The sequence below is a fragment of the Lynx canadensis genome, chromosome A1 (genome assembly GCF_007474595.2).
Source record: "Lynx canadensis isolate LIC74 chromosome A1, mLynCan4.pri.v2, whole genome shotgun sequence".
In the NCBI taxonomy this organism is placed as follows: domain Eukaryota; kingdom Metazoa; phylum Chordata; class Mammalia; order Carnivora; family Felidae; genus Lynx; species Lynx canadensis.
The window spans coordinates 128625397-128638347 of record NC_044303.2 but is presented as its reverse complement, the minus strand read 5'-3'; the positions used below and the strand labels follow the sequence as shown (position 1 = coordinate 128638347).

The following is a 12951-nucleotide window of genomic DNA, read 5'->3' as shown; positions in this document are numbered from 1 at the left end:
ATTTCTAGTTATTATTTTAAATCAAATTACAAATAACCAAGTCAAAGAAATTTCTCATACTACTGCCTGTTGAAATATTGATTCTCTTTTTCTTTCTACTCTCCCCCAATTAGAACTCTGAGATGTGGTTCAAGCGTCACAGTATTGCTATTGGAGAGGTGCCGGCCTGCCGTCTTGTCTACCGCAGACAGCTGACGGAGGCCAATGTAGAAGAGATATGGAAGTCTATGACATTATCATAGTATGTGCATTTGATATTAATGAGAACTTTCAGTGTTTTTTTTTTTTTTTGTGGTTTGCTTCTCTACTACTCTCTGCATATTTAATTTTCTGAAATTATGTATTAAAAGCTTAACTTTGCATTTGCAGCTATGCTGCTTAGCAAACATAATTTAACTGAATTCTGGGAATTTTCTCTTGTCATTTATAGGACAGTTAAGAATAGAAGTTTAAAAGTTCTTCAACTTTCTAGTAACACTGAAGTTTTATGTTTAATGAAACACAGTGGTAAATTTCATCTCCTAGATACTTGCTGTACTGTAGGTAATTAAGGTGAATGATGTTACAAAGCATTTTCTTTCCCTCACAAACGTGTACTAATAGCAGTTTCTCATCATTGGATAAGCTATTTTCTGTTTTTATTGTATCTTATGAAATCTTTTTCCTGGCATTGAAGGTGTTATATTAAATTAGTGAAGCAACATGTTAATGACCCAAGGATCTTTTAAATTTGTTTTGTCATATTTAGTTTCTAGCCTTTTTGCCAAAGATTGTATAAAATGCCTAAAAGCAGCACATTTTGAAGATTGATCTTTTACATGCCGGGTTTTTGGGTAATAATGATTTTTTAAAGTAATTAATTATCATATATCTTTTCAGTTTACAGAAAGTCCTTGGCCTGGATTCTCTGGAAGAAGTCTTAGATATTAAACTGGTCAACTCCAAGTTCATCATCCATAATGTATATAGTGTGAGCAAGCAGGGAGTTGTCATCCTTGATGACAAGTCAAGTAAGTGCATAAAAACCACTGTGGTCCCATTTGATCCACTATGCTGGCTGCACAGCTCCCTCAGCTTCTTTTTGACCATTCCTCAAACCCTCAATGAAGGTACCTCCTCATTATGTATAGCCTTCTCTCACTTTCATGCCTTTTAAATGATTGTGTGCATAAAGGAGATGTCATGGAAAGTCAAAGCCTCAGCACAGTCCATCCAGAGGCTAGTTCAATGCTAGTCACACTGGGCATTAAGTGGTTCTATATTATTCACAGAAAATCCCTGAAAAGTAGGTAAGTTTAAGACCTGAGTGCTTAAGTCAGTTAGAACTGGGTCTTGGAGATTAATTTTAGGTTTCAGGTGAGCTTGACTGATTTTAGGTTCTCCCCGACCTTTTCATTATGGAGTCTCTGTGGTAGATTTTCCAGAATAGTCTTGGTTTATGTCGTTTTTTTTTGTTTTTTTTTGTTTTTTAATTAATAAGGGTACTTCTGTAAATGCTGAAGGTGCTTCAATTTTTTTTATACCTTTTATTCCAAGCCAGTTTACAAATCAGGAAAAAAAGACATTAGGCAGCTGCCTATCCTCTTTTTTTGTTTGGAAAAATAAGGTCATGGTACCCATGGTGGGCCAGAATCCCCGAACTGATTTACTGATTTTAAAGCTTACTTTGCTTGGATCAGGGATGGACCAGAATTAGATGGGTTTTTTGAATAGTTCTTCCTTTACTTCCAACCCTTGGTCCTGGAAATAGCTGGAACTAGAATGACCTTTGGATGTGGGAAGATGGTATAGTACTTTTGGGTTTTTATAAATTATTATTAAATTTAGAGTTGGAGTCTCCTGGGCAACAAGATGGAACTCTACCAGAAGGAGCCTCAGCAGCTGTGAGAGGGGAAGAGGTTTTTCTAGGCCATGTTTCCTGACAGGAACAGAATGTGTCATTGAAACTTGAAACACTTCTTTCATATAGTCCCTGTATTGGGAATGAAGGACATTAAGGAAACAAACGAATTTGTGACCTTGTGAGTTGTCAGGTTAATATCAACATATAAAATTAACTTACATAGAATGATGGAGGTATTGCCTTTGAAATATATCTAAAATCCTTCCACATTCTTTGAGTGCAGCAAACATGAATACTTTTACCTACCAGTTAGATGACCAGTCATCTTTTGTCTTATCAAGTTCTTCAGAAAGAAGAGCCTCAGGTTCATTAGATCTAACACAGTTCAGCCAGTATCTTTGCAGTTTTTAGAAAGTGGAGAAGGGGAAACATGAGTGATGGTCCATCTCATCAGAGGTCCATTTCATCAAAAGAGGGGAGAGACTCCAGAAAAAAGGCTCAGCTGGGACTTTTTGTAGCCGTGTTAACAATTATTATTTTAAGACTGTCCTAAAAGGAGTAGCCTATATTAGTATGTCAGTAGCACTTTCTTGCCCTGAAACATTTTGAAAATTGAAATATGTAAAATGATGCTTATATTGGACATTGGACATACAGAATTCACCTTTTTTTTTTTTCTTTCTTTAGCTGTTTGCTGAACTGAATTCACAAATACAATTGATAACTAATATTTTTGCTTTTTCTGTTTTTTCTTTTCCTTCTTTAATTCCTAGGATAACTGATCTGTTAGTTTGCTTCTTTGGAATAAACTGTCAGATGTATACTTTTCACCAAAGCTTCAAAAGGTGCATCTTATCCTTAGAGAAATTTGTAGGCATGATTTATAAAAGCATATTGGACACTGCTGCAAAAGAAAAATTTCCATGTTTTTAAAACATTCGGCTATATTAATAGGTGATTTGTGGTTTGCGATTGGCAGATAGGTTTCATATTATTTGGGCAAGTTATATATTCTTATGATACTATGTATGTATATAATTCTTTGAGTTATATGCAGTTGAGTAAAATATCTTCTTTTTATTTTCATTTCTCTGCAGAAGAACTTCCTCATTGGGTGCTGTCAGCTATGAAGTGTTTGGCAAATTGTAAGTACTAATTATCCTCCAGTTTTATGAGATTAACAGAAATTAGTGCCCTGAATTAGAAAATATTTTTGCTCAATGGCCTGAACATTGATTTGACACCTGTGAGACTGGCAGTTAATTATTTTGGGACTTGTGTGCTTTTAGTGATGAATTTGTGACTCGGTGAAAGGGCTGAGTTATAGAACATTTTTAAAGGTATTTTGTGCTTCTTCTTTCTAGTGCATATAATCACACTACAGATTTGCCCATACTACTACTTCTGACTGCTTCATCACAGTAAAGAAAAATTAGTAGTATTGAATATAATATTGTACAGATAGCTGCCTGTTGACTCTTTGCACATTTTTATTTCTAAAGCATGTATTTTATTCCTAAAACATATATCCCTAAATATGCCCTATATTTACATCTCCATTTGCTCGGCAGATCCTATCTACTATTGGCTTTTTGTAGGGCACCAGTTGAAGTGGGAAAGAAATATTTTAGACTAGTCTGACTGATAAGCAGGCTGGTTTGGAAGGAGAAGAACTTGGCATGCAGAGAAACAAGAAGGGATGTTTCAGTAATTGGATGTAAAACGAAGGGGCCTGGATCACAATGGTCCTTCTAAGGATTTTCATAGGCACCCACAGTCCATTTCACAGGCATGTGATATCCACGTCATCGGATGCTGTAGGCACTGTGAAAAATGTATTATAGTATCCCACTAACATTGCCATTTTTTTCTGGGGATTTTTTAGAAGGGTTAACCCAAAGAAGGGATTCTAATAGTTAATGGCTTAACCCAAACAAGTGATTTTAATGAGAAGAATTCTAGTTCTTTTGCTAATAGTGGTGACATTTGGTCTATGAGGCCTTTAAGCCTCACAGATGGCCTGAGAGAGGTACCTTTTGGGTAGAACTAGCATGTACAGAGACAGGTGTAATAAAATTTTGAGTTAGTAGACTCTGAATGATTTATTTAATTGATGTTAGTTTTGTTTGATTATGGAATGAAATTAAGATAACCAGGCAGTTTACTGTAGGTAATTCCAGTCATAATATGTGGACAATGATTATATACTATCATTCTGAATATGAATACCAATCATTAGCTTGTATGAAGCCCAAGGTTCTCTGTGTTTAACTATTAAATTTTCATTGGTTTTGGTTAATATTTTGGGACGTCTGAGACGTAGAGTGGTTTTAGCTTGGGAGAGTGCTTTTTATTATTCCCACTCAACCATTTGAGGTAAATTAAATTTAAATTATATCTTTGGACAGTGTTGGCAATGACGAGATAGAAGGTCTAAATGCAAAGTTAAATTACCCATTTCTAAATTCCTGGCAAACCAAGCATTTGGTAATTGATGAACTGGGAAAGAATAGAAGAAGCCAGTATGGCAAATCTAGGCTATAATATGTTGTATAATGTATATTAAGGTGGGATTATGATACAGATTTTTTAGTGATCAAAACGTTGTGAAGAGTGTAACTTTTCCTGCAAGTAAGATGTATACATAAAGCCACAAAAACTTCTGCAGGAATATTATAATAATTGGAATTACTTATTAATGGAGAGGAAAGATGTAAAGAGCAACTTAATAATGTTCTCCGTGTGTGGTGATGTTATATTATTAGGTGGAAATTCTTGAGAACAGGGACATGTCTCACATGTATCAAGTGCAGTGTTTTACAGATAGTTGGCATATCCATAAAAATGCTTGTTTATGTTTCAAAGACAAAAAAAGTGACCAAAAGGCAAGAACATCCTTTTGAATAGTTTTGTGACATTATTAAATTTTCCAAATGCTCCTTGGCCCCTTGAGTTTACTTTGAGTCTATCAAAGTGATGACCTGTTACTTATCCTTCTTATCCTTATTGAGTCTAGATTCCCATTACAGTCATGTAATAGGGAACAAAAAGGATAGGCTGGCTGGTTTATGTGATATTTTGAAGGCTTCTTGCCTCCTTTTCTGTAGATTTCCTGCCTACCTCTTTCTCTGAGGCCCATTGGTAGACCATGTGCACATAGGCCTGCATTCTTTCTTTGTCCAGCCTCATGGTTGGCCACAGGATGATGAACTGATACTAAGTATAAAACCAGGTTAACTGTGTCTTCTTTGTGCATGTACTTTGCATTCAATAAAAAAGAAAAAAGAAAAAACAAAAACAAAAACGGATGGATACAGACAACTCTTTTCCAAGATCTGTCAGGAATAACATTTATAAAAGCTATTCTGAAGTTCAAGATGATTAAGAAACAGAAGATCTTAGAAATATGGCCTCCTCTCATGGGGCCTACTATGCATTTGCATTTGTATGGAAACTGTTTTTGTTTTGTTTTTGCATATTTTTAGCAAGAATGATGAGATGTTTGTTCAGGGATACAGCTGCTTACAATCAACCGCATACTTATCTTGGGAGGAAGTAATTCACGGCATTATGGATTACTGAGACATTAAACTAATTGTTTCAATCGATGAAGCTTGGAGTATTTCAAAGGAGGAAGCAGGCAAGAATGATGGTTATGTTGGCTGCTAGGTTAACGTGGTACCACACAAGAGTCTCTCATAATTTTCATTATTTTAGTCAATCAAATTAAGTTATTTTATGACAAGTGTATACAGAATATTAAAAGGTGAGAGGGTTTTTAAGGAGACCAAGAAAAAGCCATTTTCACTTTGTCCCATTGGCCTTGGGATGTGAAGGCCCAGAATGTTTATCTGTTCTTTTTAGTTTGATCCTTCCTCTTCAGTTACAGTGGTGCTGGAGGAAGGCTTTCTTTTAGTTTTTACTGGCTTTATCTTTCACTCTCCTCTGAGGGTAGAGCTCTGTTTGGATCTAGTTGTTTAGTCTTGTATTCTGCTGGCCCAGAACCGGCCATTGCACTTGCACTGCTTCTCCCTTCCACACTGTCAGAGCAATTGAGAAGACTGGCCAAACTCTCCCTCATGAGGCTACTTGCCATTTCCCCAAGGCATGGGCAGCTCTGGTTTGTCTCTCCACTTGGCAATGTCAATCTGTAGTCTGTGTGTGGATTCTTGGGGGCATTTACTGCTGTATCTGTAGAGGGCTAGGCATTTCTTCTTGTTCCTCTTTGGTCCCAGATACAACTGGATCTTTGCCTTGCTGCCTGCATGGGATATGGCTGGGACCACATTGTTCCAGGCTTCTTATTGTTACCCTAACTTTGGAATATGCTTTGCCTGGTACACTATCTTTTAAAGGTTGGTTGGGGATCACATAGAGTTTTACAATCAAAATGAATCACAGGACCCAGTGTAAAATCTCCTTTTTAGAATATCTTTATGAAAAAGAGTGTAAGTTTTTATTAGTCTGAAATAATTTAGTTAGAGGCAGACATTGATTAACTCAACTCTGATTCTAGGATTTCATAATATAGCAATGACAAAATACTAAAAAGCTTTGAAAATTGCTTTATAACTTGTCTATTACATATGTGAGATAATTATCACCTTGGTCAACTGTGTCAAGCCTAGGAAAACATCGAATATTTCAAACAAAATAATCATTGTCTACATTTAATAAAAATGCCTTTCAGAAGGTGTAAAAGAAAGAGTGGGTTTCTCTTAAAATGCAAGTAAGCCATTGATTTTCCTCCTTGTTTTATAATAGATTTCGATTTAGACATAAAGTATTCATGTAAGCAAATGTATAATGTCCTTTTAAATAACATCAATTTTCCCCATGAAAACTTTTGTGATCTTGAGTATCTATACACACCATACATATGCACAGAGACTAATCCTCATAAGTGATCATCCCAGTAATGTTTCTTCTTTCTCTCTTTCTCTTTTTTTAACAGGGCCTAATTGTTCAGATTTGAAGCAGCCTATGTATTTAGGATTTGAAAAGGATGTCTTTAAAACTATAGCAGATTACTATGGTCACTTGAAAGAGCCTCTACTTACATTTCATCTTTTTGATGCCTTTGTCAGTGTATTAGGTAAGTTGGAGTATAATGAACGTGTGTCTGTATTATTGATATGGAATCATTTCATTTTCCAGTGTCTTGAGATTTCCATTAGTCAAACCTCCATAGCGTTTCTAAAATAAAAATGGATGAGGTGCTTGCCTGGTTACAGTCCTGCTCTGTGAAGGAGGAAAAGAAAATGGTTAAGCTCTGTTAAGAAGCTGAAATCAAGGACCAATAGTTTTTACTTGATAAGAAAGAATAATATGCTATGTGTCACTTTTGTGCAAAACAGTACAACTTCTTTGGTAGAGAAGAATGTCAGTTTGATATTGACTGTTGCAGTAGATCTACTACTCTGGATGTGCCTTTATGAACAGTCATGTATGGGAGACAGATTTTCATTTAGAAATGTAATTTCTTTTCATAGAAGGAACAGGTTTCTGTAGGGCTATTTGTTATTTGTAACATGAAAAATAAATATAGTAACTTTATCATTCTCTGAAACTTGTTACTATTCTTCACACAGATCTGTATGCCAGAATTTACAGTGTCACAAAAGCAGGGTAGAGAGGAAAAAAAAAAATCAATGTTATTGCTGTAGGCCTTTTTGGTATTGTTCCTTTCTTCTTGCATATCAGATTTTCCTGTTGCTATTATGATTGTTCAATAAATATTATTCTTTTATTGTTTGCTTTAATGACCGATCATTGTGTAGATATCATACTCTGTTATGTAAATTTGTAGGAATTTGCATGCTCTTGTTCCTGAGTACTGGGGGGCTTAGCCCCCTGCCCTGCCCCGCCCTGCCCTTTCTTCTGCTTTCCATCTTTTTGGAAAGTATGGATGCTACCATAGAAAATACTCATAGTATGAGTAATTTACCTGATCTCATAGTACAGTACTTTAAATTTTAAGATTCTATAAGTTTTCTGATAAGAAGAAACAAAGTACAAAACTATAAATCATGCGCATAAGAGTGAGTTTGTTTTTAGAGGGATTAGTATTGGGAACAGATGAAAGGATTAGGCCTGTTACAGGTGTTTGAGACCACTGGGCTGTCTTGGTATTTTGTTTTCAACCAAAGAGGATTGAGTGCTTATGTCCTTTTGAACATCGTACCTAATGATGAATACTTGCTGTTGTTTAATATGCATTTGGACTCATTGAGTAGATTCTTTTAGCCACTCACTGCCATGTGCCACTGGTAAAATAAGAATTCGAAAGACTGGAATAAAAATTACTTAGGTTTTCTTTTCATTTTCCATTTTCATAATGTTATGTAGTAAAAATGATCTGGTTTGGAAACACAAGTACTTGGAACTTTTTTTGGAGAACAGATTCCAGTTTGAATCAGCTGTGTGTATGACATCACTGGTCTGTTCTACCACAATTGTTCATTTTGATCTCTGCTAGGAATTAAAGCTGATTATTTCCAAATTGATGTTAGAATCAGCCTCCTTCTAAAGTATCACTTATACAGGGTTTAAGGTGGAGAAGGATGGATAGATTGGAGAATTTTGGCAGTTAAGTATCAGCAAGAATAGACTAATGTGTGCAGATAGTCAAGATTTATTATCCTTCTCTGAACCAGTCCTTCTCAAGTGAACATGTTTGAGACACCTTGCATTGAAAACCATATATTTTAGATCCTTATGTAGTAAAAGGAGAAATATAAGGACGTATAGATTATCATAAATTTGATCATCATTTGATCAATGAAGATCATCTAGTATAGTAATCTTGTTAAGAGTCTGTGGGAAAAGGTGTTGTATATAGATATGTGCAAAGCAGATATATAGGTTGAATCTTGGTGTGGTTGACTCAGTTCTTCAAACTTTTTGACTTACTTGGACTGCAGTAGGATGCTATTAGATTAGATAAGTAAGTAATAAAGTAGGTAATCAGCATACTTTGTGTAGCAGCTAAAAATCCTATAGCATTTTCAGTGGAAATAGTTTTCAGTTTAATTCATGGGCTTTTTTGAAGCTGATTCCTTTGCTTCTGGAATGAAATAATGCTAGCTTGATGTAAAAGTTGTGACCTTGAGAGCTGTTAGTTATTGATATGTGAAAAAAAAACAAAACATCTAAGAGTTCTTAAACAAAAAAAAAAAAAGAAAGAAAGAAAAAGAAAAAAGATTTTTTGGAGATATGAGAATTATTCTTTAATCACTAGAAAATGATTTAATTTGGGTCAGCAGTCTGACCAAACAACATAGCTGTATATAATAATAAATTTTCATTTCTAAAATGTCAGTTTGTTATTAAGATAGAATTTGGCTGACTCTTAAGTGGGGTGAATGAGATGGTATAGCATCCTTCATTCCATTCCATGTGTACCCTAAAATCCACTGAGCTGTGTAGCTTGCTGTAATTTGTCATATTGAGGAAAAATGGACACCCGTAGGAGGCACAAAAAGGCATAGCAGCAGGGGATGGTGTTTGGACAGTTGAGAGACTTGGTGGGTTGTATAATGTTATAATCTTAGTTCCAAAACTGGTGATCTCTGGGCCAGATCTGAGTTATAAATACATCTGATTTGACCTCTGTGTTTTGTTTTATTTTATTTTGTTAATGTGTATTTATTTTTGAGAGAGAGAGACAGAGACAGAGATGGAGACAGAGTATGGGCGGGGCGTGGGAGAGGGAGACACAGAATCAGAAGCAGGCTCCAGGCTCTGAGCCATCAGTGTGGCTTGAACTGCGAGCTTGAGCTGAAGTCAGACGCTCAACTGACTAAGCCACCCTGGCACACCGACCCCTGTGTTTTAAAAAGAAAATGTAATTAATTGCCAAACTTTAAGAAACAGGAAGTTCAGGTAAGAATTTGTAAATTTGTGAAGAGAAAAAGTGGAAAATGTGGCTGCTCTGGGCTTGAATTTACATGGGCACCAACTGTTGCATCTGTGTGGCTAGTGCCACCACTAGAAGGAGCAAGTGTTCCAGGGACACAAACTCCAATTTGCAGTGCTTCCCACTGCTTCTCAGACTCTCAAGCTAAGTTCACTTGACTCTTTGCTCATTTATCCCTTTTGTCTGCTCCTGCAGGCACTTGGGCTTTTGGCTCCTGGTTTATTTGCTCAGAGGCTGGAATACTGAGTAGCTCTTTCCTGCTCCCTACCTTCTAAAATGTCAGGTTTAGAAAATGCCATTGAAATTCACTAGATTGATCATACACTGGATTATCAAACTAAATAGCTGAGATCTTCTATGTATTTTTTAAGCCAGAGACACCTATAAGGGTTAACTTTCCAATCTTTGATTCTTTTGTCTGATGACTTCTCAGATATCCTGTGGAGCTATATGCCATCATGGACTTATTACCTCTTGTTATGTTCTTCAAGTTATCTTAGGGTCTGTGTCCCATAGTAATTCTTAAGGGAAAACAATTCTTTTTTTCAGAGAGTGCCTAGTTGGTGTGCTTGACCAGACAGAGGGCTCTTGCCCATGTTAGGCCAAAGTTCTTGCTGGTGGTTCTCTTTGCTCTCAGAGCCCAGGGCTTATGGCTGGAGTTTTTGAAGATGTAGATGAGCCAAGGTAAGGATGTTGAATCACCTCCAAATAAAATGACTACTGTTAAGTCAATTGCTGGAATAAAGTGGGGATAGCTGCTCCTTAAAGATAGCAATTTAGGGAAGTGCCTAGGTATTTCTTGGCTATAACAAAATATCTAAGCTGTTTGTAAATATACCAGTAATCACTAGGATAGCTGATAAAACTTCTGGGGGAAAAACTTAAGACTTTTCTCATACCATTCATCAGGATAAATTCCAGCTGAATTAGAGAATTAAATGTAAAAAATGGACATCTAAAATATAGTTGATGTTGGGTGGGTGAAGGACTTTCTCAGCCTGAAAGCAAAAGAAGTCATAAAAGTGCTATAGCAGTTTGGGACTCTTCATGTAGGAAAGGGCATCATGTTGTGGTAGGTGAATCTGTGTCTACTTTTAAGCAATTCAAAGACGACTTGTTTGTGTTTCCTTAAAAGCCCCTAGAGAAATAGTCTCTCTTGATATGTCTTTCTTTAGGCAGGGAGTTCTGACCAATTGATGTGTAGTCTGAATTCTTTTACCTTAGTATAAACCTTATCCTTTTTATACCTCTTCTCTGTGAAAATGAAACTTTTTTTTTTTATTCCTTTCGTTGTTCGAAAACTTGAGTCTTCTTGAGTCTCTCCTTCTCTGGCTGAACAGACTCGATCCCACTGGCCTTTTGGGGAATGCTGGGCCCTTTCAAAAGTCTTCATATTTCACTATTTTTTTTTTTTTGAAGCTCCCATAAGGGATCGCTTATTGATAACACAGCATATATTAGTAGAAATGCCATTTCTACTTTACAGAAATAAAAATTTATGTTTGTAATGATTTGAGAATGGAAATCTGATGTAACCACTGGAGAATGGGAAGGAGGGTGACAAAGGTAGTTGTCATACAAAGCACTGACAACTCTGAAGCCTGTCATGTGATCTTCATGGCTGAGGTGTCACCTAATCTCTAATCATAGAGAATATTATTTTAATTTTACTTATTTTTATCATAAGGAACACTTGGATTTTTTTGAGTATTCAATTATTTATTCATTCATCCTTCATCACTGGGGCTAAATAATGAAATGTTTCCCTGATTGAAAAAGTCTCAAAGATGAATTATTTGGTGGATTATTGTCTTTTCATTATTTTATTCTTTTTTTGTTTGTTCATTATTTTATTCTTATTTTACCAATGGAAACATCTCCAAACTCAAGAACTTGGTTTGTTCACTGAGGTGTACCCACTTAGATGACTCACTCTGCCTTTCTAGACCCTGGTTTTTTCATTGGTAAATGGCAGTATTGCCTATTATACTTTTAGATATGAAAACATGAAATTTAAAGTAGTGGGTTACACTTGTTTTCCTACTAAGTTTCATTTTTTTTGTTTTGAAAAATACAAAAAAATGGCAAAATGTATAAATTAAGATAGGATAATCATATGTTGCTAGCTAGCCATATCTTCTTTCAAATGATAGCAAGATTTTTTTAATGTGAAACTACTTGTGATACATCTTTATAATCCATGATTGGGATAAGCACTAGTATATCATTCTGAAATGCAAGAACCGAGTTACCTTTGGGGCTGCCAAAGGTACTTGTCATTTTCTTGCAAAGGAAGACTCAGTATTTTTATGGTGATGTTGAGGTTGAAGAAATGATGAAAGATGAAAAGTTACTCTTTTAGCTTTTGTTCAGCAAAGTGAAATTAATCCAAAGAATAAAGTAGTTAGTCTTTTAAACTCTTTGGTTATAAAATGAGGAGAGCCTACTAATATCCCTCAGGAGCTCTTAAAACCTAAAACACCCCCCAAGAAGCTCTTTAAAATCAGTAGTAGTTTATGATCTTGAAGAATCCAATAGTACTTGTTGAAGATGTGTTTTGAGTTCAACTGTATACCATCATGTGTATTTTATTTTATTTTATTTTTTATTTTTTTTATTTTATTTTTTTATTTTTTTTTTAATATATGAAATTTATTGTCAAATTGGTTTCCATATAACACCCAGTGCTCAGCCCAAAAGGTGCCCTCCTCAATACCCATCACCCACCCTCCCCTCCCTCCCACCCCCCATCAACCCTCAGTTTGTTCTCAGTTTTTAACAGTCTCCTATGCTTTGGCTCTCTCCCACTCTAACCTCTTTTTTTTTTTTTTTTCCTTACCCTCCCCCATGGGTTTCTGTTAAGTTTCTCAGGATCCACATAAGAGTGAAACCATATGGTATCTGTCTTTCTCTGTATGACTTATTTCACTTAGCGTCACACTCTCCAGTTCCATCCACGTTGCTACAAAAGGCCCTATTTCATTCTTTCTCATTGCCACGTAGTATTCCATTGTGTATATAAACCACAATTTCTTTATCCATTCATCAGTTGATGGACATTTAGGCTCTTTCCATAATTTGGCTATTGTTGAGAGTGCTGCTATAAACATTGGGGTACAAGTGCCCCTATGCATCAGTACTCCTGTATCCCTTGGGTAAATTCCTAGCAGTGCTATTGCTGGGTCATAGG

General features: G+C 35.8%; 1 protein-coding gene across 2 annotated transcripts in view; it reads left to right on the top strand.

The window, feature by feature from the left end:
* DEPDC1B (DEP domain containing 1B) overlaps nucleotides 1-12951 on the top strand; it is a 90826-nt gene that overhangs the window by 40683 nt on the left and 37192 nt on the right. For both annotated transcript variants that reach the window (XM_030321528.2, XM_030321537.1), the window contains exons 4-7: nucleotides 114-241; nucleotides 880-1010; nucleotides 2941-2988; nucleotides 6798-6938. In XM_030321528.2, coding sequence (XP_030177388.1) covers nucleotides 114-241; nucleotides 880-1010; nucleotides 2941-2988; nucleotides 6798-6938 — 448 coding nt within the window. The remainder of the gene's footprint in view (nucleotides 1-113; nucleotides 242-879; nucleotides 1011-2940; nucleotides 2989-6797; nucleotides 6939-12951) is intronic.